Raw genomic sequence first — 25,314 nt, 5'->3', positions numbered from 1 at the left:
ACATCTGTTTTCCACCACTACCTGCTCATTATCCTTGTCTAAATTCAAAAACCTCTGTTAACCCCATTTTCCCACCACAGATTTGTCTGAGTCTCTCACCTCTGAGCAGTCCAAATTCCTTGAAATTTAGCAGAACCTTCTTCGCACTCCCCAGCTCTTGCTGTCCATCTCTAATCCCTGTCCAACCTGCCAGTACTCTCCCTGAACTGCTGACAAAGTAAATTGCACAACATTAGTGGAGGACAACTGATTAATTGCTGAATGAAAAAAAACCTAAAAGATAAATTGAGAAGCTGATTTGGACCTGGCAGGAATGCATTGCTGGTGTCTATTTATCAAGAATTTCTACCAATTTTATTTCAAATTTATCTTGTTGAAACAAAAGTTGTCATATTTAAAATAGATTTTTCATTCCACATGAAAGCAACATGCTGCATGCCTTCTAGCCACATTTTCACTGAAAAAAACTTCAAACTGTTCAGCCTGGGCTTAAATACAGCAATTGCTGGCATGACACCAACATTCAGCAATAATGGAATTCATTCAGAAAATGACCAATGATGAAAATGCTTTCACTCCAAGAACTGATACTGCACTGAGGAAATTATGCATACCTTCAAAAAAATTCAGTAATCAAGCTGCATTTCTGTTTTTATTGAAATAAATTTTAAAAATGCTTCTGGCCAATATTTACACATTTGATCCAATGACTCTTCAAATCCTTGTGCTTAATAAGGAACAGGCTCTTACAGTAATTGTCAGAAGTTCTTACAATGCAGCCTCGTGCTCTTGGGAAGGATTAAATGTCTGCCCAACATTTCACCAGCGTTCCCAAATCCACGAGACTCTTCCTGCAATGTGGTATTTCCCCACCTCCCCCTGAAGGCAGCAGCATTTTCAGAACAGGAGCTGCTTCCCAGATATTGAACCCACTTAGCAGTGGGTAAAAGGACATTTTAGAAACGTGGCAAATTGGATCACTGATTGGAAAAATGGAAGAGAGGTTTTGTAATAATAGAAAGCCTCATTAGAATCATTCATTCAACATCATTTTTCAGTTTTCCGAAATTGTGTTAGCACTAGGAAAACCTCATTTCCATCCAAGACAGTGTCCAAACAGAAGACTTTTGCAGGCAAATTCACTTTGCTGAAACGACACATAAATGAACAGAATGCTCAAAATTAAAACCTTTGGCCTCTTCTTCCACATCCTGCCCGTCTGTCTGTGCTTCACCTCCCCACCAGCCATGTCTTGTCCAAAGCCTCTCCCTGCATGGCTCAGCTGCCAGTGAGCTCTGTGTTCTCAGGTAAATTCACCCCCAAGCTCTGTAAAATGTTCGAGGTGGGTCCTGCCAGGCCAGCCTGGGCACTGTAGGACTCGAGCAGGTTTGCCACCAGGTTCATGTCCACATCCACGGGTGCCAGCTCAGCATCCTCAGCTCCACAATCAGGGCCAGCCCTCTCAGACGGGGCTGCTTCAACAGAACTTGCCTGCAGCAAGTACAAAGAGAAAGGTTTATCAAATTGCATGAGCAGATTTAAGGGGAAAAAAGGCAAACCACAGGAGAAAAGGAACAACAATTCTGCAGCCAACAAAGTCCAGTACATTCCAGAGTCCTGACAGACAGGAATTCAGCCACCAAATGCTCATGCCAGCTGAAAATCACCACTGTCCATTACCCTGATTAGGTTCCAAGAGAAGGACAGAAAGTGTTGCTGACTCCTGCCTCAGCCTCCTATGGGAGAAATCGACTACAGGAACTCACAAGTGAAGCTGCAGCTGCTTGCCCTACTACTAAAAACAGGGAAATGGAACTAAGTCTTGGAAAGATGGGCAAATTCAAAGCTTAGGTAAGCTTTAGTTAAAAAAAAAAAACCAACTTATTTTGGTGCAGGTACAGCACACTTTGCTTGCATGGGGGAAGGTTCTGATCACATTACTCAGAAGGGCCACTTGCAGCACATTTCCTGTTTGGAAATTACTGCTCCAAATCAGAGCTCAAGGCACACTCACCCCTCTCTTTTGGGTGGTGAAACTTTTCCCAACGTTGGTCTGTGCCAGCTCACGGTCCATCTCCTTCATGTACGCCTTGAGACTGCCCACGAGCTCCTCAGGAGACACCTTCTGCTCCTGCCTTTGATCTCCAGCAGCCAAGTCTTCATCATCCCCATCTGAGAAACCAAACTCCTCCTCTTCATCCAGATCATCAGAATCCAGCTCCTCTGAGTCCGCCCCTGGACATTATTTTGTGTCAGTACAACAGCAAAGAAATCAGTGCAGGGATTTATTTCAATGAAAGAAGCAGTCTCACCTAAAATTCTGTCCAGGGCTTTTGTAAAAGAATCCACGTCAAAGGTAACATGGGATTCATCAGATGACCTGAAATATAAAAATATTTTTAAGTAAATGAAGCTTTTATGCTTGCATAAGCCTGACACAGGCACAAGCCATATTGATCTCTCTCAAGCCAGGATTGAATATGGGACATTTGAATTTAGAAGTCCTCAGAGGTTTGAAGCCTCTATGGATTAGACATGAAAGAGTGAGTGGAAGAATTCCTGGCAGAAAAGAGAAAAATTTTGAAGACCACATATAGGCTACCCCAGACCGAGTCCCCAGGGTAACCCTCAGTTGTCTGGTCAACGGGTGCCTGGATAGCGTAATTAAAATCCCCACCAGGAAGACGGAAGGACTCTTGAGCTGCTGGAATCCGAGCGGGTTTATTCAGGATTGATCAAAGGAGTAGGGAGGCAGAAATAGGAGCAGGGAGACAACCACACGCAGGGGAGGCAGACTCCGAGAGCCCCGGGGAAGGAGGGGCCAGAGTATATAACTGGGGAGGGAAGGAGTAACTAGGGTACAAATGATCCAATGGGAAGAAGGTGTAAGGGATGGGGTAACACAAACTGGGCCAATGAGGGAAATGGGAAGGAGTGGTTTACAGAGGGAACCATTAGAAACAACGAGAACGGGGAACTTTCCAGAACTTGGGGAGATGACAACCATAAACTGACAGGTGATGGGCATGTGCTCATTTGCAGTGGGGGGCAGAGGACTCTGGGGAAATGCCTTATGTTAAATGACTGTAGTTTCCCATGGCATTCCCACACTGTCCTCCCCATGGGCACATCCCACAACCACAAAATCAAACTGAGTGACAGAGAGCAGCTCAGCTTGCAGCACTTTCACCTGCACCAGTGTCAGAGCGGTACCAAGCTGATTTAAAGCAAGTACATGTTCACTGCTGTGGCTCTGCTTCAGGCCCCTGCTCAGCACAACACCTTCAAACTCTGATTCTCTGCATCACAGAATCAACCACAGGGCTGCAGCAGAGTGCAACATCCTACACCAGACCCCAAACTCAAAGTGCTGCTACCATGGCATTTCTGCTCCTTCGTGCGTGGAGACTTTGGACACAAAAGCCTTCATGCTCTCAGCAACTGTTTCCAAGTCATATTTTTGCTCTTCCTCATTTGTGGAAGGAAGGGACTCATTTCTTGCCTCCTTCAGCATCTGATCCAGAGCATCTGGTGCAATATCCAGCCAGCTGTCATCTGAAAGAGCACAGGACAGATCTGTGACCCTGCACAAGCCTGCTGGCCCACAGGGCCCAAACCAGCTGACTGACAGGACTGAAACCATTTTGCAGTTCAGTTTTGCAGTTAAGTTTTTGTGCTGATCCTGGGTCACACACAGCATAAGGCAGAGAGAGGCTGAGAAGAACAGAGTTGAGATTTCTTTTCACTACTTTTAGACTCTGCTTTGCAGAGTTCAAACTAAGAGATACCATTCTAGCCACTGAGAATCCTTTGGCCACTAAGTGGAGGAAGAAAGGCTTCCTCTAAATTGGGAGAGCCAATCCAGTATTTAGTCTTAATGAAGGCTGGATTTGCTCTCCCTTTAGCACTGTCAATATTCCCCCTCTCTCCCCACAAATAACCATCTGTAACAGGAATAATTCCCCCCAGCCAGCTTACCATCCTCTGGAGGAAGACAAGCTGCTTCTCTCTCAAATTCCTTCAGATCAATGGTTGTTGTCTGTAATAGTGTCAGGATTTCATCACCTGGGCTCACTTCATCAGAGCTAGAAGAAAAAAAAATAATTTACTGAAATGGATTCAACGGGACCACATGCTCTGCATTCAGGTTTGCACTCAAATTCTTCATTTTTCCTTCTGTGTAAACACATCAAAAAGGGAAATGAACCTGGGGGAAGTACCTGAGTACTACCCAGAGTACTGGCCAAAACAGGACACAGGCAGTCCCTGCAATTCCCAGCTGATGGCTCCAAAGCCCATTTCTCATGGCTCTTTTTCTTTACATTTAATTTGCCTTGGTAAATATTAACATTGCCAGTACAGACTGGAAACTCAAAACAACTAAGAGTGAAGATATTATGAGCTGGCAAAGCCTCAGATATTCCTGTAGTGATTTATTTTTTGGATTTATCTTCCAGAGAAACCCACAGCCAGCCTTTGAGCAAAGGAGACAGATTACCCTGTATTTATTATTCACCGGGACTGCTTTTCACTTTCTACAGTCAACCAAGCAAATAATGCTTTTCAGTCACCACTTGGAAACCACTTGGAAGAGCTCAACATTTCACAAAACCAAGATAAAGAGTTACTCAAGCCAGAACTTCTCCTAGTGGAGTATTCTGAGCAATCAGTACTTGTGTGTCCTGGCCACAGCTCCCATGCTAAATGTACAATGGAGAAAAGGGTTCAGGTTTTTGTAACAAGGATTTCAAAGGTCACTTAAAGGATTTGTAGGGTATATAACACTCATGAATTTCAAGTAGTTCTTACCCTTCTGACATGGAAACAAAGCGCTGGAAGTGATCTTCTGCCATGTGCAACATCTCCAGGTACTTGGCTGATCCTTCCATTTCTCCCTGTTTAATGCAAGTCACAGTCATGAATCCAAATGCTGCCCTTCCTCTTCACAGTCAGACTTCCTAAGGATGACTGTTTGTCACACAGAAATGCTGAGAGAACCAAAACAAGTAAAACCTCTTTGCCATGTACACTTGGAACTCAGTACAGCAAAGGGGCATTCCTATATTTGAAGTGTATTAAAGTATATTAACCTAAGAATTTCAAAAGAGTTGTCCAATTTTATAACCCTCAAGTAAGTACTCAATTTATGTTCAATTTATTAACTCCAAATAAGTAGTCAAAGGCATATTAAAGAAAAAAAAAAAACAAAACACAAAACCTCACCAAAACCCCCAGAACTCACAAAAACCACACACACATAAAAATTACATTTGCATGGGCCCAGATAGGTCTATGGTGTTATGTATGGATCTTGAAGAATATTGCATTCTAGAGGCATGGAAATTAAATGTAAACCAGTGAAATCAGTTACACCTCACACAATCATATATGGTGGTTTTCTTCATTCAAGTGTATTTCTCCCCTTGCTTTAGATGAATGAATCAATCCCCAGATCTTGCTTTTTCATTTTTAATTTCCAAAATGAATTACTTTCAAAGGGGAACAAACTGCACATGTCCTCTTTAAAGATATTATTTCATTTTACACAGAGATAAGGATTCAAGTTCTTGCCCCGCTGCAACTCCTTGCACAAGTTCAAGGGTTAAAGTTTATTTTCCCTGGAATGTTTAAAAGCCACAGACACACTGCTTCACCTTGAAATAATCTTTCTCCTTCAAGCTCCTGAGGAATCTCTCCCACAGAGGACCGCTTATCACATTTCTCTTGGCATCAGGAGCTACTTTACTGCTCTTGGAGCACAAAATTTCAAAGCCATGAGCCTGTAGATAAAAGATGCAACAACAAGAGGTTGTCAAGGTGTGATGGACTTTGCTCACATTTCTCTGGGCAAGCAGGCAACTTCTAGACAACGACTCATTCCCTGGCATACATGAAACAAGTCCAAAATGCCCCAGAACTCATTACCAGCTTCATGCCCAGCTCGTAGGCTCTGTACTGAGGATGAGATGGGGCGGGCAGGGTGTATCCACTGCGTCTGTCAGGAACAAACTTCTGCTGCGCCAGCTGTGCATATAAACACCGAGTGAAAGTCACCTGAAACAGCCAGAGCAGAAACAAACACTCCCTGCAGCCTGACTGTGCTGGGGACAGGCATCAAACTCCCTCCAGGCTCACCAGAGTGTGTTTGAAGGCACCCATATTACAGGCAATACCTGAGACTGAATTCAAAATATGTCTTAGATTTTTCTGATAAATTGCTTTTCAGGCTTTACAAAGTATGTCCCAAATTGAAATACCCAAGTAAATATGAACTTTTGTCACTCTAAATACATTAGGAGAAATCCTCAGTATTTAGTATTCACATTAACAAGGTGTATTTTCAATTAAAATTCAATTTGATTAAAAGATTTCGGCAACAGTTTGGAAGTCCAAAATTTGACTCTAAAGCTTCTTTTCAGGAGTCTAGTGGTACAACTCTGCATCAAAATTAATCAGATAAAATAGTGCTTGGACAGTGCTCATAAAACACTTCATGAAAGCTTTCACACAGCTGTGAAAGCACAGCTGAGAAGGTGAAAAGCCTTGGAGTGAACCACTGGTTAGGAGCAACTCCTCACATTGGCTGGCAGGGCTGTCAAACTGCTCTGATCACACAAGGAGATCAATTTACTCAGCAGGCACTTCAGCAGAGGAATTGTTATCACAACCTCTGGTTTCAGAAACAATTCTCTCACGATCATCCCCTTCAAAATCCAGCCACATTGATCCAGAGAAGCTATTAATGTAATGACCTGGAAATTCATCCCTAGAGCCAGAAGGGAAAAAAAAAAAAACCAACACTAAACTGGCAGTTTAAAGTTAAATCTCTGTGTTGATACCATTGGCCACAGAACCCTTGTCAGTGACAGATGGGAATTAAGTGACAAGGCTATAGGAGAGCACTTAGCACGGTGACCACAGGCTTTAGAGGAGCACCTGCCAGGGCCATCAGAGGCTCCAGAGAGCACTTACCAGGGCCATCACTCGCTGCTCTGCAGGGAAGGTTCTGAAGGGGCGCCGACAGGCCCGTAAATCGCCCGGATCCCGCAGGTAGAAGGCCTGGACTGCCGCAGCCACCAGGGACGGGCGCAGCCTCAGCACGGCCACGATTCCAGCCGGGAGGAAGCAGCGGGCTCGGTGCAGCGAGGCCTGGATCTTCTCGGGATACCTGAGCGGCAACAGAGCATGGGAAGGGTACTGAGAGGTAAACCACTCCTTCTTTACCATGAGGCCCACTTTCACTTTAATATTTACCTGCACAGAGGATTACTCTGGAGTTAAAACTTGGCCAATCTAATGCCTAGAGTGTCTGATTCTATAATACATATTTATATAAGTGTACATGGCTAAGAAAATTTAATCCCCCACATGGGTGAGTCTGTGAACTTAACGAACATATCCAGCTATGCAGTATTCCTTCACCATACTCTGTAAAAGTTATCCTGTCAAATCCTTGCAAAAAATAAAGCATAAGGCTGAGCACTGCTGTGACAAGCTGAAGCTCTGACAATTCTGCTGGTTCTACATTTTAGGTCAAGTCCTCTTTTTTCCTCGTGTACAGGGCTCCTAAAAGATCATGGAACTGTCTGATTGTTCCATATAAGACAGATGTGAAGGAAGAGTAACTCTTGTCACTGTCAGGTGTGGAATTACAGCAGTGAACCAGTTTCAGATCCCCAGATCACAGCCTACAGGACACTGATCCCCCTCTTTCCAAGAGTGCCACAGAAAAACCTCTAGCTGCTGGTGTCTGAACAGGAACCAGCTTTATCACATCTCTTGGGGAAATGCTTAAAGCCCAGAAGCAAACCCCACTGCTGCAGAGGACCAAAACGCAGCCCCCACGTACCCTTGGATGCGTTTGTACAGCGCAGCTCTGATGGGCTCTGCAGCCAGGAACTCCTCGGAGCGGGTGGATAACAGCGCCAGCGCCTGCGGCACCGTGGGACAGGGAGCAGAGAGGTGCCAGTCCTGCTCCGAAGGCTCCGACAGCGGAATGATGTGCAGCTCTCCTTTGTAAAAGAACACCTGGCAGGCAGGAATGCTCTAATCACACAGGGTAAGAGCACTCACACACACAGAGCGAGGGAAAATTTCATTTCATATACAAATGCATCTGCTTCAACACAGAGAATATACAGTACAAATAGAGAACCAATACAGGAAGCAGCACAGCTTTTTTACAAAAGTTATTTGAGATGCCAGAGACCATGATCCAACCAGTAAAAAGCCCTGTTTTAACTGCAACAAGTTGTGTCAAATATATCTTGTTTCCTTAACAACAATAATACCAAGTTTCTCTTCAACTAGAGAAGTGCTTCAGGAGAACCAGCATAACCTAACTGCTTCAGAACATCACAGGGATTAAAAAGCATTACTTCAGGTGCTACATGCGACCTCTGCTGGTTCCTGATCCTAAGAAAAGCCCTGACTGCAATGTTCTCAACTCCCTCACTCTGTCTGTTCCCTCAAACAAAAGGACAATGTGAGCCTGGCAGTCCAGGTACACACTTGCAATCAATTTTTGGGTTGTGTTCCATCCCTTCTAAGAATCTTGGAGTAGGGGAAAAATAATGACACAATTTTTGCTAATGAACAAGTTAATTATTTCTATTTTAATCCATTGCCAGTAGCAACCATCCATATCCAGCTGAAGGTGTCTGCTCATTATTTCATCTGTACCAGACAAAGCCTGTGTCCTTACAGAGACAGCAACACTCCAGCCCTGAGCATTCCCTCTCTGAGGGCAGCAAATCCTCTTGCCTAAACACTCCACAATATGGTAAAAAAGAAAAAATCATCCAAGTGGTTCTAGCAGAGCTAGAAAGTTCAGGGGGACACAGGAGTGCTCCTGAAGGGAGCAACAGTAAGGGACAGACAGCACTCTGGATTTTTTGAGGCAGTCAGACCACTTGGCTAGAAGTGCAAGAGAAAACTCCAGCTGCTACATAAAAGGCCACTGTGGGCCCCTTGCCAACTGTACACAAGTTTTACTCACCCTGTTTTCACTGTTCTCAGGATTGAGCCACTTTGGGAGAAAATCAGCAGCTTCTATCAAGAGAAACTCTCCATCGTTGTCATCAATCCTGGCAAAGGAGAAATTGGTTTCTCAGCAGAAAAAGCCTTGCAGAGCACAACACACTTCTGAATCCATGTCTGCTGGGGATTTTGAATATTCATAGACCCATAGCAAGGCTTAGGTTAGAAGGGACCTTGAAGATCCTCTGGTTCCAGATGATCTGCCACAGGCAGGCACACCTTCCACTAGCCCAGGCTGCTCCAAGCCCCATCCACCCGGCCCCTGGACACTTCAAACGTCTATGGGATGGGGAAATGCCTCCAAGGATGGGGAATGTTAAGACAGGACCTTCAGAGCATAGGCACTGCCCCTCCGCAGCCCTCACACAAAAGCACCTGAGCAGGACCCGCTTTACCTGGCTGCCAGCCCCGGGAACTCCCTGGTGATCTCCCGGAGCAGGTACACAATGAACCACTCATCCTCCACGTTATCCCCGAACACGGTGGTGCCGCCGATGTGCGCCGGGGTCTCGCCTGGACGGGGCAGAGAGAGGAGAGGCGGCTCAGCAACCCCCTGCACAGGAACAGATTGTGCACACAGGGTGCGCATCTCCCTCACTGGGGATATTCCAGACCCTGCTGACGGAATCTTGAGTCGTGTGCTCTGGGATGACCCTGCTGCAGCGGGGAGGTGGCACCAGATGCTTCACTGGGTTAACCCATGCCGTGACCCTGAGAGTCTGTGAAGCCGCCGCGTCCCCCCTCACACGCTCCCGGTTCCCCTCACACGCCCTCCCTTCCCCCTCAGAGGCTCCCGGTTCAAGCCCGCCGGATCCCCCTCACATGCCGTCGGTTCCCGGCCGCTGGACACCCCTCAAACGATCCCGGTTCCCGGCCGCCGGTTCCCTCTCACACACTCCCGGTTCGAGCCCGTCGGATCCCCCTCACACGCCGTCGGTTCCCGGCCGCCGGATGCCCCTCACACTCCTTCGGTTCTCGCTCACACGCTCCCGGTTCCCCCTCACACACTCCCGGTTCGAGCCCGCCGGATCCCCTTCACACGCCGTAGGTTCCCGGCCGCGAGGTCCGCCTCACACTCCGTCGGTTCTCCCTCACACGCTCCCGGTTCCCGGCCGCCGTATCTCACTCAAATGCCCGCAGTTCCCCCTCACACGCTGCCGGTTCCCCCTCCCAAGTCCCCCCGCTCCGGGCGCTCCTCCCGCCGTGCGTCCCGGCCCGCTCCCGGCTCACCGCGGCGCGGCACGTAGCGCAGGCGGAACGGCTGCCGCTGCCACACGTAGGCGGCCAGGAGCGGGGCGAAGCGCACCAGGGCCAGCTCAGCGCAGCGCCGCAGCAGCGCCTCGCCGCCCGGGCCCGCCGCCGCCGCCGCGAAGAGGCGGTAGCGCACCGCGTCCTCGGGCAGCGCCGGCCGCCGCAGCGCCTCCATCGCGCCGGGGCCGCGCTCCGCCCCCGGGGAGGAGCGGCGCGATGGCGGCGGCCGGGCGGCGGCGCTGAGGATGATATCGCGATACGCGCGGAAACCGGTGCAGGCGTGAGTAGCTGCCGCTCCCCCGGGGCCCGGCACGGCCCCGAGCCCTATCGCGGTCCCGGTCGCCCTCCCCACGGCCCCGCTCCCGGGCCTGCCGCCCGCGCTCCCCCCAGCACCAAGCAGGGCCCCGTGACGGCCCGGTCACCCCATGTCCCCGACGGGAGATGGTTCCCGGAATTCCTGAGCACCGGTCCCGAGCCGACACCGGTGTGACAGAATGCGATTAAATCCCTGTAATTGGCTTTTTTCTCCTGACCCAAGAGTTGAGTCAGTTCTGACTTACTCGTCTCGTTTACTCTTGTTCTATTTAATGTAATTCAATTTAATCAATCTACAGGGATAATGTCGTTGTCTCTGCTTTTAGGGAGCTGTAGGCCAATTCACAGCATTTTAGCTTTAAGTTGAACTGATTTTGAAGCCAAGACCTTTAACTCCATATTTATCCTAGAGTTAGTTTTGACACCTTAAACCTAGAGCTTTGGTGACAAGAATTAGCTTTGTAATAGTAACAAATGTGTGCACAATCCTTGAGAAGCAGGAAAGAAAAACCTATAAAACTTATTGGGAACTCGGTCAATGTTTATTCTTGTAAGTTATGCCAAATTCCACTGCTGTTTTTTCAGGCAAGGACTCCCAAAACATGCCCTGAGGCATCACCCACCACCCGAGCCACGGGCTCAGGTGTGCTCAGCCACACCCACGGCTGAACACCTTGCCCAGACCTCCAGGTACTTGTCCTGACACATTTGATCCAGCTGTTCTGATCCAGCTGGGCACTGTTTACTGACTCACTCGATCTCTCATTGTTTATTGTGGGCTGTTTTGCTTTCTTTTTGGTTTTGTTTCTGGCTCGACGTGCGCATTTCAGGGAATCGAGAATCCATAAGGGATCAGATGATCATGGGGATCCACGGACTGCAAGTCAGGGTTGGGCTGACACCTCCACAGAAGACAGCTCAGTCTTTTCTTGGGGCTATGACGTGAGTAGAACATAATCATCCAAGCCAAATCGAGCACAGAAAGACACTTGAAATACTACTGCAAAGACATGTCAGAACAAAAATGACTGGATCTGTCAAAAAATCAGGGTACTGATTATAGAAAGAACATATTTTTTACTGCTTTCCATTTTTCAGTTCAAAACACATTAGGCTTATACTATTCTGTTAATATTCTGCATTTCCAGTAAAAATGTTGGAAATGTAAATCATTTAGTGCACAATTGTATCTATAAATGCTGTTATTGTGGAATCCCAGCCATGGCTGGATGACTTTCAGATACCTGGCATGCGTTTATCGAACTTCTGCATCCTTGCATGTTTCTCAAAATATAGTAAGCTCCTAAAACATGATTTTCATTTAGAAATGTTTGATTTATTATCCTTCCACCAAAGCCCAGTGTGGTATTGCATTTTGGGAGGTGAGATGGAGCTGTTTAGATGTAAATGACCCCCAGAACTGACCCCATTTTCTATCACATGTAACAAAGGGCCTGACCATCAGGTTCAGTGTTTCCCACCAACCTGCATTGCTTTTGTGTTGCTGTTGTTTATGGACACTGGAAGCAAAAAATACTGCATTGCATTAAAATATCATTGAAGTTTAGCCTTTCTGTTCTGATTCCTTTAAGTTTTGTAGCTTAATATAATAATATGGATATTTCAAAATGTTTTAATAGTTTTTTCTGCTGTGTCAATGTAAGCTTTTTATGTGGCTGCCAACTGTCTTAAGAGCAGGCTGCATCATGTCTGGGAGAAAATAATTTAAAATTAAAATTTTTTTTCTGCAGTCCTGCTAAGCTTTAAACAAATAGTTGTGTTTTCCAATTATATTTAAAAAGATCAATTTAAAAAATCCCTGCAAATGCTATTCACGAGGTATTTTCTTTCCTCTCCAGGAATTTGACAAAGCTGCCACACAACAAGTTCAGCAGATGTTTAGACAAATTGATGAGCTTCTGTATGAGCAGAAAGAGAACATTCATGTTGAGGGACTGCGGGAAGAATGCCACCAGTGGTCCTCCAGCTTTCCTCATCTCAGGTATTTTAGTAATGGTCTGATGCTGGTACCTTCACAACAAGGCTAGGGATGCACACAGCTGCTTTTAAAACAGGGGGCAGGGTGGGTTTATGCAATTATGCAGTAGATAGAGATCACTCTGGTGATGTGCCTGCCTGTCATTAATAAACATCCTCTTACCCCACACGTGGTTCTTTGAGAGAGGTTTGTTGCTATCCGCGACTGACTTGGCCTTAACAGAGCAGAATTCTCTTAGAAAATTGAAAGTGTCACCAGGAAAACTGCACAGCTTCCCAGGAGAACTTTTAGGATACACTGCTGTTCTTACACCCTTCAATAATCTTACTGCCAAGGTTTTCTGCTGTATTTCTCCTTTGTTTTTGCTGTGGCAGGGTGGTGGGGAAGCAGGTGGTGACCCCCACAGATGAAGGGTATGGATGGTACTCGAGTTCCCCCTCGGGCAGTTTGGCTCCCTCTGATGTAAGTCCACCACAGGAAAAGGATTCTGATGAGTAAGTACAAGCAGTGAGCCTGGATCATGCCAAGGTGGGAAGGCAGGTTTGTTCTTAAAGTTAGGCTGAGTTTTGAACACAGCACACTTTTTTTTTTTCTTTTTCCTTTTTAACTGAATTGAGTACACTTAGAATAGCAAGAACATGTAGCTGTGCTTTTGCTGACTACAGTGAACTGGCCAGTAAATAGAAATATCTTTGCTGCTGCTGATTTCTTAAGAATATGTGTGTACTGTAGCTGGTTTTATTATTAATCATCTGTTGAATTTCCCTAGGCTTTAAAAATTACAAAGCAGTGTTAGTGCTGCTTTTATTATTTAATGTTTTAGAATGCTTTCTAATCAGCTTTGGATATGTTTTCACTGAAGTTTCAGGTTCCTTAGCAAGAATTAAAAGGTATCCAGACCAGAAGTTGTTACTGTAATTAATAATTTTTTGGCCTTACTACTGCTTGCCCTTAACAACCATGCTTGTCTCTCAGTTATTTCGAGGTGGAATAACAACTTATCTTTATTTCTGCTTTCTGAAAACTGTCACCTGTCCAGATTTAGTGTTTTGGGCAAGAAGGTGCCTCTTTTTGTTGCTCCTACTCACAAAAAGGCCGACCCTTCCAAGCCTCTGACCTTGTGTTCCTCAGAGAACAATGAAGGGGAAGAGGAAGTCATTCTCTCCGAAGGCATAGTGGAGGAATACTTGGCATTTGACCACAGAGATGTGTAGGTATTGAAGATTAAAATAGTGTCCTGGGGTTCCTGCAGTTAAGATACAGATACCTGATGAATTTATTTATCTTTTCTCTAGAGAGCTTTCAAAGGCCTGAAGTTGCCTGGGTACTGGGAATTTTCCAAACCTATTTCCTAGGACAATTTCTTTCACTAAATTATGTTTAGGAATTTTTGGATAATTTTTCACGCTGTCCATTTTTGTGCTTGGTTTGAATAATTCATTCCATCATAACTAAGAGCCTGTGTATTTAATAATAATAAGTGTTTAAACACCATTTATTTTTTACACTATGTCAAATTCACTGCTGTTATGCAACAGCAGAGTGCTGCTTCTATTTTGTACTGGAATGTTAGGTGGAATTGTACCTTTTTGGATCTTTTTTCAGTGGTAGTTTTAAGAACTAGAGTGGATTTTATGCTTGTCAAGAAACAATTACCACTATTTTTATCTTTTTACCCCTTTACATTATTCAGCCCTACAGTATGAACATATGGCCTGGGTAAGAACTCTGAAGGGTACTGTCAGTTCCTGACTAAACTGGTTTTAATAATTAAAGCCACTTATTTGCATGGACCATTAAATTAAAATTATTATGTTTCTTGGTTTTACCAGACTAGAGAGACATTGCTGCAGCAAAAAAATATCACTCTCTTGTCTTCAGGATTCTATCCTGTCATTAGATATGGAGCCTAACAATGTGATGAAGTAATATCACTGTAACACCTAATTCTGATTTTTTTGACATGAATTTGATCTCATGGGTAAATTATTGTTCATGGAGTATGATTTATAATCATTCTGTATAGGGAGACCAGGGAGGGTCAGTCATTTCTCACTGAGGTCAGTGGGAAAACTAAAAGTAGATATAGTTTCTGGTGCAGGTAATACTTACATTTTTACAGGGAGGAGGAGTTGCACGAGAGGAAAATGGCACTATCCTCTGGCAGACGGAAATTGGGGTTTCCTCCTGTCTCTCCCTATTCCTGCATGAAGGATTCCGTGCTCACGTTTGTGTTTGATGATGTGTGGAGTGAAGTCCTGGTCTGCATGGAAGAATTGATCTGCAGGCACTGGGAAGGGTCAGCCTCTGGTAAGGATTCACAGTTAAGGTGAAGGCTTAAAAGGGGATTTCAGCTAGTTTTGCAAAGATGCCATGGGAGAGTGATGTATTTGGGAATGATCTCTTCAGTGGGAATAAAAAGGTTATTTTGCTAACAGTGCGAAAGATGTCTTCAAAAAAATTAGCAGAGCTTATCATCCAAGGGGACTCACTCTAAAAAAATTTTGATTCATAGCACTGTCCATGATTAGCAATGCCAATATTGACAGGAATTCTGTTGCTTTGCACAGATGATGAGAAAAATATCATAACAGTGGAAACACTTCGAGCAGATGCCAGAAGCCCTTTGCAGCTGGATCCTTTGCCAGCACTGTTACCTCGGGTGCCACACACTAAGATGCCCTCAGTGACACCAAATCTGGTAAGGATTTTTAGCCAGCTGTTGTTTCGTGTGGGGATGAATCACAGTGTTACCTCAGCAGACAGAGTGGTTGTGTTTAGATAAATAACTGGTTTGGACTTTGTGTGAATGCTGGCTCTCATTTCTGATACTTTAGTTCTGTTATTCCCCAGCTGGAAGTTTTAATTCCTACTTTCCTCCTTGAAGCAGTGTTTTATATCTGTGTGTGATAACCATGTGGTGGCTGTTGATTCAGGATGTAGTTCTTTCCACAATTCAATATTTCAATTAAAGAGTGAGATTGAGGAGTGTGTGTGTGGGATCCCATTCTCACATTAATAGTTAACTCATCCAGCAAGAAAGGAGAACTCTCTGCAGTTCTAAACCAGTTTTTTTTCCCTCAGACACTGAATTTAACTGTATAATCTGCTTTAGATGATCTGCTTCTAGAGTGGTGAGCACCAAAGTGTTACCTGTTTATTCCATTTTAATTCAGCTCTTTCCTTATTTCTTTTTATTTCTTTCTCCCTTATTTCTTCCCCCTGCCTGTCCCTTGGGTCCTCTTACTGTGTGTGTAGTGCCCAAAACCTAGAGGTGGCCGCAAAAGCAAAAAGAGGAGAAAAACACCTCAAGTATGTATGGGATTTTCTCTGCTAATTTCTATTTGCTCTGCTTATGGTGGGTGGAATATGATTTTTCCCAGATCAGTCTGTATCTTAGGAAAGGACTTTGCAGATCTGTTCTTGACATAAAATGTCAATATATGCTGAAAATTATTTTTGTAAAGCTTCTGATTATAGTCATTGTTGGAAGACCAGCAAATGAGCTGCTCAGTAAGTATTAGGACATTTTCTAAGCACTATCATTCAAAAAAAATTAAATGCTAAGACCCCCCAGCTGGGGAAATAATATAACTGAGTATATATCTGGATGTTACGGAAGAAATGAATGACTTTTCTCTAAAGTGATATATAAAGTCTATAAATACCTGTGTATGTTTTGCTGCCAAACAGTAATTTACTTGCTTATTTTGTTTTAATTTCAGGTAAGTCTCTCTCAAGAGACATGTAGTAATTCTCAGCGTAACCTGAATGGCTTGATGGTGATCCATGGGATCCAGTTACACCAAAGGAACCTGCCTGTAGTGGAGAAAACACTGTAAGAACTACAGATCACCTGTAGTAAATAAAGTAGAGCACTATCACAGCGAGAGGGAGTCAACCCAAAATCTTGTAAGATAAATTCCTCCACCAGAGAAAACAATTAATTATTAGTTATTTTCCTGCTTGGTTATTTATTTGTCCTCTGTGAAAACTGATATAGTTACTTTAAAAATCAACACATGTAATTTCTGCCACATATTTTATGAATAAAGTCACCTGTAGGTGAGCACTTTGGTAACAGCAGTTATCATGCTGACCATCTCTCTTTTGGTCTTGTAATTTTTTTTGTTGCTGTTAGGGACCTGGATGACAAACGGCCAGGTTCGAGTTCCCTCCTCTCTACCCGGACGTGGCCAAGTCGTCCCCTGGAGCTCAGCACCTCGTCCCTGTCCCGCTGCACCAGGAGGAGGAACCCCCCCCCACGGACCCTGCAGCCCATCGGGACCCCGCGCTCCGGGGACGACGTCTGCAGGCACCTGTAGGTCCCCAAAACAGCCTCTCCCTGCAGGGTACCAGGGTCAGAGCGTCCCTGGGTAGGGAGGACATGGATTATTGGGGTGAGGAGAGGAACTGCTCCTTAAAGCACAACTGCCCTGAGAAAGCTGAGTTGTTAAAGCTGATGTTCAGCATGCTGCCAGCTGTGATTCAGTGAATTGCACACATTCCCATATTCAGGTAGTTTTGCACAAAGCAACAGATCACAGTCTGTCCTCTGCAAGCAAAGTGAACACCACCATCTCTTCCTTGACATGGCTGTCTCTGCAGCCTATTTTCAAGATAAATTTTAAAATCTGCAGTTTTTGGAGGTCATACTGCATGTTGCTATCCTAGCCCAGACTGGACTATAAAGATGCTCAGATATGTTATCTAATGGACCAAAGGGCTCCTAGTGAGCTAGCCCTCAATCACATCTAGAATATCTTTATTTTGCCCAATGGCCTGACTGAATAGAGTCATTTACAGGGACCCACAGGGGGTATCAGGAAACAATGAAGGATTTGATAGACCTGTCTATTCCACGTGTTCTAAATTACTGTAGTTTACTTTTAGTTTTGCTGTTTACCTATAAATTCATCCAGTCTGTTGATTTCTTGTCACATAGTGTTGAGAGACTTACTCCTTGTCCCTTCATAACTGGTGTTTCTCCTTCCAGTATTTTGTGTTTCTGTTCCCTTTCCTCAGGCTTCAGTCAATCTAAGAAATAGTAACATCTCTGCTTTATTAAAATGTATTTTTAAATGTAAGTAGAGAGCACTAGGAAAGTCTTTTTAAAAATGCAGATTATGGTTTGAAGCTTTTCCAAGGTATTCTTACAGAAGGCCAAAGAAACTGACAACTTTACACCTTTCCACCTGCCAAACACATTAACTGTGTGGTTTTTCTGTTCTTACTGGTGCATTCCAGCCTGACTGCACAGGAGCAGCTGACCTCACCCTCCCCACTGCTGCTGAACAGAAATCACCCTCTGCCACCCATTGCCACCACCACTGTGGCAGAGCGTGGGAGCACCACAGGACCCCACAGGCAAATGGTAACAGGCACAAGAATCTCATTTTATTACTGGACAATCTAAAGTTGTTATCACTGCTGGTCAAATTACCCCGGCCAAGAGTTCCAATTTATTTGTTGTTTTGTGACAGAAGGTGAAATAGATGATCAAACAGAAAAATGTTGTATCAGTTTTGATTAACAGCATCACCCACGCTTACCTGCTTAGTTCTCACTAATGCCAATTGAATGTTTCCCTCCTAACTAGGTATAAAATAATTCACTTGGAAAATTAGCTTTAATTACTGGGTTAATTATTTTCAATGAACTGCTGCACTAAGAAAAAACCATAACTCTGTTACTGTCCTTGCAGAAACCTCGAGGGAACTCGAGCCGTACTCACAGTGTCACGACACAAGACAACACTTGCCAGCAGCTCCAGGAGCAGCTGTTCTTACCTGATCCCTTCTCCAGGTCTAACACAACCAGCACATCCTCGGTAAAGCATGGCTAATTACACCAAATCTTCCTTAATTACTGAAAAGGGTGTTTTGAGAATTAACATCAATCCATGTCCAGTCTGTTTCAGTATCAAATACTCTCAGTTTAATTTATTGAAACTCCTACTCTACTGGTACCTTCTTGTATCTAACAACGTGTTTTTATCCAAGCTTTGAAAGCTTTTAAATAGCTGCTTGATTGGTTTCTGTGTATAATTTCAACATCTTGGACTCAGCAGTTATAAAATCTGCTTTGGAACAGCACAATATCCTGAGATGGAAAGACTGCCTCTAACTGGCCCAGTGATCATACTGAATAACTGTTAGAAAAGTGTATTTTCTACTTCTAAAGTTGATTTGTCCTTTCTTTAAAACTTTCCTTAGACCTTCACAACATCTAACTCATTACCAAAGACACATGTTTAAGTAGCTTTAAGTTGTATTATAATCTTGCTGATTTTGTTTCATGCAAACAGCAATAACTTGAGCTGTTTTTCCAGCCCCATTCCCAGCGCCGCCGTTCTTGCACTGTTACTGATTATAGTAATCAATCCTGGACAAGGAGAGGATCCACAAGTTCAGGTATGCTCATTAGTCACAGGGTTTAATAAGATCAAACAAAGGAGGCTTTTGGGACAGGGATGCATTTCCTACAGGGGGACATTCCTACAGATAATTTACACGGGGGAGGTTTTTCTAAGTTCCATCCATGTCTTTAATTTGCCATTATACAGATGTTATCCTTGCTGTACTCCAGAGCATAGCTAGGTGCATTTTGTTGTTGTTTTGTTTTGTTGTTGGTTTTTTTTGTTTGTTTGTTTTTTGTTTTTATTACCACCAAATATTTAAATCAAGTAAGGAAGCTTAATGTGATCAGCCCCAGTGCCTCTCAGCGTCCAAGCTGTCAGCTTAAACAGAAATAGTGCCTGTTAACCTCAAGTTATTAAAACTGAAGTAACTTGTTTTTAAACAAGCAAAGAGTGGTTCCTACTGAAATTAAATAAATCTCTGCCCTCCCCCCCCAAAAAAAATGCAAGATGAGTTTTATGACTGCTGTATTGACAAAACCAATTTAAATTAGCAGAAAAGCTTTGTAGACGTGAATACTTACTGAAATACCAAGGAATGCAGTCACTCCCTGCAATGCAGCAACTTGGCAAGCACAAGCTCTGCCTTTTTAAATAGAGCAGTTGATAGCCATGTGTTAGAGTAAAAAGACATTTAAGTTTTAGGCTAGAGGAGGTGTATTTGATACTTAGCTGTAATTCCTTCCCAAAGTCTTGAGGCTGTCCATGATCTCTTGTTTGTCAGGTCTTCCATCACGTGGTTCTGTGAAAGCCCACGGCCGAAGTGGATCAGGCACAAAGAGTAAACAGAGGCACTGATGTGCCATGGGGAAGCATCCACCCATCCATCCCTCTCCAGAGTCATGAACCACCTGTTTCCCAGCAAGGTCAACGTTGTTTACATAGAGTTTTCAAACACCCTTCCTTACAGATAGTTATTTTTATATAAATCTAAGCAGCAGCTGCCAAAGATTAGAAGGGGTGCACTTAAACATTCCATTTCCTACCAGTAGAGAAAGTGATGCTCCAGTGGAAGGGTGAAGCCCAACTCCTAGGAAACCCAGCAAACACTCTCAGTCTGTGCTTGTGCTGTTTTCCATGAGGCTGGTGACAGGTTCATGTCCTTACAGGCAGGTACTGCAGGACCTGCTCATTTTTTCCTTTAGGAGGGTTAACCCAGCCTTCCACAGGTGCAGTGATTTACATTTTTTTTAAAAGTGTATTTATATGTTTAAATATGTTTAAAGCAATATTGTGCTAGCAAAAGCAAGCACTCAGCTTAGGCAAGTGATGAATGCTGTGGCAGCTGCAGCAGGTATGAACACAGGTGTGCAGAACCAAGGCAGCAGAGCAGGTGACCTGGCAGCTCCAAGGGCAGCACACCACTGCCTCTTCCCGAGTTATAAAACCTTTTACCTCTTCCTCAGTGACTGAAGAAGGCTGAGCAGGCAGAAAGAAACTTCTTACTGCAAGTAGTTTCAGACAGTACTCAAAATCTTCCTGGTGAGACATTTTATGGTTATTTCACAGAACAGCTCAGTGTCCCTTTGTAAAAATACCTATAATTACACAAGATTTTTTCTCTCCAAGGTAGGGCTCCAGAAGCCACTGATGCATTGGAGCTTTTAGGAGCTGTGTCTGCCCTGTGTGACAGGCCTAACAGAGGCATTTGTTGGAGTTGGCCTTGTGGCTCCAGATAAGACAAATGAAACCATGAAGTACAGGCTTCTCAAAATAAGTGATTAGTTGAAGGTCTTACTCCCAAACAGTAGCTGCCAGACTGAAATATAAAAACAAGCTGAGGTAACCACTGGCTGTATTTAAACAAAGTTTGGACGCTCCACAAAAACAGTTCTTCCTTTCTAGTCCAATTAAAGAGCACTGTTTTCCTGTATTTTCTTATTCTTCAAATTACAGTTCACAATAGAAAAAAACCTTGTTAGTATTCTTTATGAAGTGGCTTCCCTATTTCCCCACTCCAGACCAGCTAATAATTTTTCATCCATACTGAAGCTCACAAGTCCAGTTGATCCAAACATGCTTTAATCAAAAACAAGGAACTGTGCAAACATAACTGGGTTAACATGCCTTTGCATTTCCAGAAGTTAAAAATAAAAAAGCAGCTCTGAGCTCAATCTTAAGTTTTCAGAGAGGGAAGCTGATGCTCACCAGAGGCCTCTACTCACTAAAACATTTCAAAATAGTTTCTCTTCTGGAACACTGTGCAGTGTGTCAGTTATGTCAGGCGAAGTGCAGATAAGCATCCCATTTGTATCCGTGCCATTCCTCAGGGACCAAGTGAGTTTTCTGTAGCACAAGAGTTACAAAAGCAGACAAACTTGAATAGACTTCTGTTAACAAGATGTAGTGTTTTACAGCCTAGAGGAGTCAGTGGGTTTAAAAAATGCAGTTGCCTCCTATGGCCATTTCTGGTTTTTTTGTACAGATGGCTGGCACCAGAGACTGTTCCTGGACTGTTATTTATTTTGTGTAATAAAAGTAACCTTCAAGCCCTGTGTTATAAACCACAATTATATCCTCTGCTTTCTCAGAATCAGGGTTATTTTTGAGAGCAGACAAGTAAAAGGGAACAGAGGGACCATCTACTTCTGGCTTCCCCCCAGGAGCTGTTGTTGAAGCTGTCAGGGCCTTCAACTCCCAAAGCGTTCACCTTGAGACTCCTATGCCTTTGAAAAATGATCCTCCCTGGAAGTGTGCAGGATTTATTTGACTGAAATCAGAAGAATCAACACAATTGGCTTGTTTTAAATAGCTCATTTAGAAAAAATACAGAGAACTGAGGAAGCAAAACTGAAAAAACCCACCTTCTTGTTTATTAAATCAGCAATTTTCCAAACTATAAAAACTACAGGAATATCTGAAAAAGACCTGTTGAGCTGATGTGCAAAGACCTTTAAAAATAGCAGGAGGTTTGCTACAGAAGAAATGTGTGAATAGCACACATGGATCTCAACTGTAGAGCACCCAAAGGGTTGGAGACAGTAGCACAGGAATGCCTTGTCTTCCTCATTCAGCATGCATTCTGTGTCATGCCTCCCACTTAGAGCCAGTCAATGCACACAGTCTGAAACAGGAGCCAGAAAACACTCGAAATTCTCCCAAAGCTACGTTTCCATACAAAGTGAAACCTGGTATTTCAGTCTACGCTGTTCCTTCTGCCTTTCTTTTCTTGGCTGAGGTCTTCTTTCCTCCTTTCTTAGAACTGCTCCCATACTTTGCTTCCAGATGGGCAAAGAAGTCATCCATTTCCTTTTCTCGCTCTTTGCTTCGGCTCTGGGGAGGGGGGAAAAGAACACCAACCAAACTCAAACCTTTTGTAACTTCCCCATACAGCTTATCCTACTGAAGTCTGATAGCTACACAAAGTCTTGGACTACATCAAACACGTTAAATACAAGCTACATAGTTAAATACAAGAAAGTTTAGCATCATCATTAAAACTCCCTGTGAAACTGCCTAAAACTAGAAGTTATTGTGCAAGTACTCCAAATACTTAGCTCTTGTAAAGTTTTAAATAGACACAGGTAATAAAATCCATACTGTACTATGATTCTAATTAAATTAAAGCACATAGTTAACATTAAGGCCAGGTTTTAACCTCAGGAATTCAGAAGATATGCAAGGATCCAAAATCAAAGATGCTCAGGGAAAACACAATTATAAGCCAGTAACAAAATTATCTGCAACAGAAGAAGCCTTACTTTAATCAGCGCTTGCAAGTCATTTTCTCCACTAAGGCCCAGTTCATCTTTAGTCTTTTCTGCCTCTTTAGCTTCTTTTTCTGCCTAAAAGAGCAAACAAGGTTTTTTAAAGAAGTATTTTGCATGTTATCTGACCAAGTCTTACAAGACTTACCAAATGGGTTTTTTTTGGGCATCTGTGTATAAATAGCTGCAGGGAAATGCAAAGGGTTTCCAAGTTTGGCCACAGATAAGGAATAAGGCAAGGGAAGCCCATTCTAGTTCCACCACTTGGCAGAGCAGGAAGTTTTTCTGCTCTTTCACAGTGTTGAATGTGATGTTTGTCCCCATCCCTGTTCCCATACGCATTTATTTTTTCTCTTGGTAGATACTACAATGACTTAAAGATTACTGTGATGTGCATATAACATTCTATAAAGTGTCCATAAGCATACAGGAGTCCATTTAGGCCAGAGCAGTTTCACACCTGCCAGAAGCCAACCAAAATGTATTTTTACCACTTGTTTGTTTCTGTTAACTCCAGCAACTCACAGCTTTGTAGATAAATGCAGGGGCATGCTAAACTGTAATGTAACTGTGTATAATTAGGAAATAAAGAAGTAGAAAAGCCTTTCACAATGATTTGGGGTGGGGGGTGAGGACCACGGGTGACCAGATGTGAGCAGCAAGGTGTGTAACCCAGCAATCCTGTGACAAACATCTCAAAAGGAAAAGTGTTACTTATTTCTGCCAAGGGGAGAAGGGTATGGTAATCGACTGCTGCAACCCACCCGCCTTCTTCTGGACATCATCTTCTTCTTTGACTCCTTTACAAAAGCCTTGTAGGACGGGAGCTCCCCAGAGTCGATGGCTTGCTCGATCATTTCCCGTATCCTGGGCTCATCCGTGTAGTCCACGCACATCACAGACTCCATGATCCGATCCATGTCACCCTTGAAATTCATGTACGCTGCCTTCACATCGGCCAGCTCTTCCTCCGAGTTTTTGTAGCTGTTCTGGAAGTTTTCGATGTCTTTCACGGTGACCTGGAGCAAAGAGGTGATGCTTTGTGAGTTACGGGACTTGTTCACCAGGAGGATTTAAGAGAAAACACATCAAAACGAAAAGTTCTTCTGTCTCCCAGCCCCATCCCACTCTCACCTTGAAGAGCAGCTGCCAATACTCCAGCCAGTCTCGGCCGTCCTGCAGCGCCTCGGCGTCCTCGTCCACCATGCCCGTCTCATCGTACGCTGCGCGCTGCTTCTCGTCGCTCAGCACGGCGTACACCTTACCCAGGATCTGCGGGACGCAGCGGTGGCCGGGAGGTCACTCGGGGAGCGGTCACTCGGGGGTCAGTCACGGTCGGGGTTGGTCAGTGGGGTGGTCACTCGCTCGGGGTTCAGTCACTTGTGGGACAGCGGATTAGGGGGCCAGTCACTTGTGGCGTGGTGGGTCGGTCTCGCTCGTGGCCGCCACCGGCCTCCTCCCTCCCTCCCTCCCTCCCTCCGTCTCTCCTCACCTGGAAGCGGCGCGTGGCCTCCTCCTTCTGCTCGGCCGGGACGCGGTCGGGGTGCAGGCGCAGCGAGGCGCGGTGGTAGCCGCGGCGGATCTCCTGCGCGGACGCGCCGCGCCGCACGCCCAGCACGCCGTACAGGTCCGCGGTGCCGAACGCGGCCTCGCACTGCTGCGGCAGCGCCATCCCGCCCCGCCGGGACCACGACCGACGCCCCACCGTCCTTCCCGCCCCGCTCCGCGGCTGCGCCGGGCGGGAAGAGCCCGCGCGGGACGGCTGAGGGGCGGCGCCGATGCTGAGGGAAGGCGGGGGGGCGGCCATGATGAGGGCAGGCTGAGGGGAGGTGGTGAAGGAGCCGCCATGACGGGGGAAGGCTGAGGGGCGGTGCCGATGCTGAGGGAAGGCGGGGGGGCGGCCATGATGAGGGCAGGCTGAGGGGCGGTGCCGCTGAGGGGCGGTGGGGGGCCGGCTATGTTGGGGGCAGGCGGAGCTGCGGCCCCGCTGAGGGGCGGTGGCCCCACCGAGCCGGGCGGCCGTCGCCTTTCCGCCCCTTGGAGAGCTTGCGATGGCGGGGAGCTCTTCGTCGGGCAGCGTCCATGGCCTGCTGGGGTTGACGGGATCGGGCCGGGAGTGAGGCCGGAGCGGGGCGCACCCCGGCCCGTCAGGGCGCGTTGCGGTGCCCTCGCTGCCGCTGAGACGCGCTGGAGCCGGCGCTGAGCGCGGCCTCCTGCCCGCGACCGCCGCGTGCGCTTTGGTCCAGTTACCGTCAGTAAAATCAATGAAAGGGATTCCTCCTCGGCTTCCCACATCCCGCCGGTGAACAGCCGGCTTTGCTGGCTTTTGGGAGTGGCTGCTGTGGCCGCCCCTGGATACCTGGCAGTGTCTGAGGCCGCGGACTTGGAGCAGCCTGGGACAGTGGAGGAATTCCCTGCCCATGGCAGGGGATGGAACTGGGTGGGCTTTAAGGCCCCTTCCCACCCAAACCATTCCATGCTACTTTTGTGGTTCATTCAAGCCAGGTGAGATGCAGAAAATAAGTTATTACTTCCCATTTCTCGTGTGCCTGTTGTTGAAATGTGGAACGGTTCAGTCCTAATAC

The 25,314-nt window shown here is 45.4% G+C and overlaps 3 protein-coding genes across 6 annotated transcripts; 1 reads left to right on the top strand and 2 right to left on the bottom strand.

The window, feature by feature from the left end:
* Window positions 1–633: 633 nt before the first annotated feature.
* LOC128810723 (protein ecdysoneless homolog) lies at window positions 634–10,480 on the bottom strand. The gene is made up of 13 exons (XM_053983811.1): window positions 10,270–10,480; window positions 9,435–9,552; window positions 8,999–9,086; window positions 7,850–8,028; window positions 6,973–7,168; window positions 5,926–6,054; window positions 5,655–5,780; window positions 4,810–4,895; window positions 3,979–4,085; window positions 3,378–3,555; window positions 2,313–2,380; window positions 2,015–2,235; window positions 634–1,491 (listed from the first exon to the last, which is right to left on the bottom strand). The coding sequence occupies exons 1-13, from the start codon at window positions 10,463–10,465 to the stop codon at window positions 1,279–1,281; spliced, it is 1,905 nt and encodes a 634-aa protein (XP_053839786.1). The 5' UTR covers window positions 10,466–10,480; the 3' UTR covers window positions 634–1,278.
* Window positions 10,454–21,511, top strand: FAM149B1 (family with sequence similarity 149 member B1). Of its 3 annotated transcripts, XM_053983812.1 has the most exons (15): window positions 10,454–10,570; window positions 11,191–11,295; window positions 11,436–11,547; window positions 12,465–12,607; window positions 12,979–13,098; window positions 13,644–13,814; window positions 14,727–14,914; window positions 15,175–15,305; window positions 15,863–15,916; window positions 16,330–16,442; window positions 16,746–16,925; window positions 17,852–17,978; window positions 18,309–18,434; window positions 18,936–19,017; window positions 19,747–21,511. In XM_053983812.1, exons 1-15 carry the CDS (start codon window positions 10,536–10,538, stop codon window positions 19,818–19,820), a joined length of 1,761 nt encoding a protein of 586 aa, XP_053839787.1. In that variant the 5' UTR covers window positions 10,454–10,535; the 3' UTR covers window positions 19,821–21,511. The 3 variants fall into 3 exon arrangements, with proteins under 3 accessions (XP_053839787.1, XP_053839788.1, XP_053839789.1); XM_053983813.1 differs by lacking the exon at window positions 15,863–15,916; XM_053983814.1 differs by lacking the exons at window positions 10,454–10,570; window positions 11,436–11,547 and having other exon boundaries at window positions 11,213–11,295.
* On the bottom strand, window positions 21,023–24,654 carry DNAJC9 (DnaJ heat shock protein family (Hsp40) member C9). Of its 2 annotated transcripts, XM_053983838.1 has the most exons (6): window positions 24,222–24,654; window positions 23,864–24,001; window positions 23,494–23,748; window positions 22,724–22,807; window positions 22,151–22,295; window positions 21,023–21,732 (listed from the first exon to the last, which is right to left on the bottom strand). In XM_053983838.1, the coding sequence occupies exons 1-5, from the start codon at window positions 24,534–24,536 to the stop codon at window positions 22,164–22,166; spliced, it is 924 nt and encodes a 307-aa protein (XP_053839813.1). In that variant the 5' UTR covers window positions 24,537–24,654; the 3' UTR covers window positions 21,023–21,732; window positions 22,151–22,163. The 2 variants fall into 2 exon arrangements, with proteins under 2 accessions (XP_053839813.1, XP_053839812.1); XM_053983837.1 differs by lacking the exon at window positions 21,023–21,732 and having other exon boundaries at window positions 21,814–22,295.
* Between the last annotated feature and the right edge of the window lie 660 nt (window positions 24,655–25,314).

Source organism: Vidua macroura, chromosome 8 (assembly GCF_024509145.1).
Source record: "Vidua macroura isolate BioBank_ID:100142 chromosome 8, ASM2450914v1, whole genome shotgun sequence".
Taxonomy (NCBI): domain Eukaryota; kingdom Metazoa; phylum Chordata; class Aves; order Passeriformes; family Viduidae; genus Vidua; species Vidua macroura.
This window is presented reverse-complemented; position numbering and strand designations above follow the sequence as displayed.

Excerpts from the sequence above, each read along its gene's own strand:
- LOC128810723 (XM_053983811.1), bottom strand. The coding sequence starts at position 10,465 with ATGGAGGCGCTGCGGCGGCCGGCGCTGCCCGAGGACGCGGTGCGCTAC. Across the intron at positions 9,553-10,269 it reads GCGCTACGTGCCGCGCCGCG|GCGAGACCCCGGCGCACATC; the intron begins GTGAGCCGGGAG and ends TGCCCCGTCCAG. Across the intron at positions 3,556-3,978 it reads TTGTCTTCCTCCAGAGGATG|ATGACAGCTGGCTGGATATT; the intron begins GTAAGCTGGCTG and ends GTGCTCTTTCAG.
- FAM149B1 (XM_053983812.1), top strand. The coding sequence starts at position 10,536 with ATGATATCGCGATACGCGCGGAAACCGGTGCAGGC. Across the intron at positions 12,608-12,978 it reads TCCAGCTTTCCTCATCTCAG|GGTGGTGGGGAAGCAGGTGG; the intron begins GTATTTTAGTAA and ends TTGCTGTGGCAG. Across the intron at positions 16,926-17,851 it reads GACGACGTCTGCAGGCACCT|CCTGACTGCACAGGAGCAGC; the intron begins GTAGGTCCCCAA and ends GGTGCATTCCAG.
- DNAJC9 (XM_053983838.1), bottom strand. The coding sequence starts at position 24,536 with ATGGCCGCCCCCCCGCCTTCCCTCAGCATCGGCGCCGCCCCTCAGCCG. Across the intron at positions 23,749-23,863 it reads ATTGGCAGCTGCTCTTCAAG|GTCACCGTGAAAGACATCGA; the intron begins GTGAGAGTGGGA and ends TCTTTGCTCCAG. Across the intron at positions 22,296-22,723 it reads ACTTGCAAGCGCTGATTAAA|AGCCGAAGCAAAGAGCGAGA; the intron begins GTAAGGCTTCTT and ends CCCCCTCCCCAG.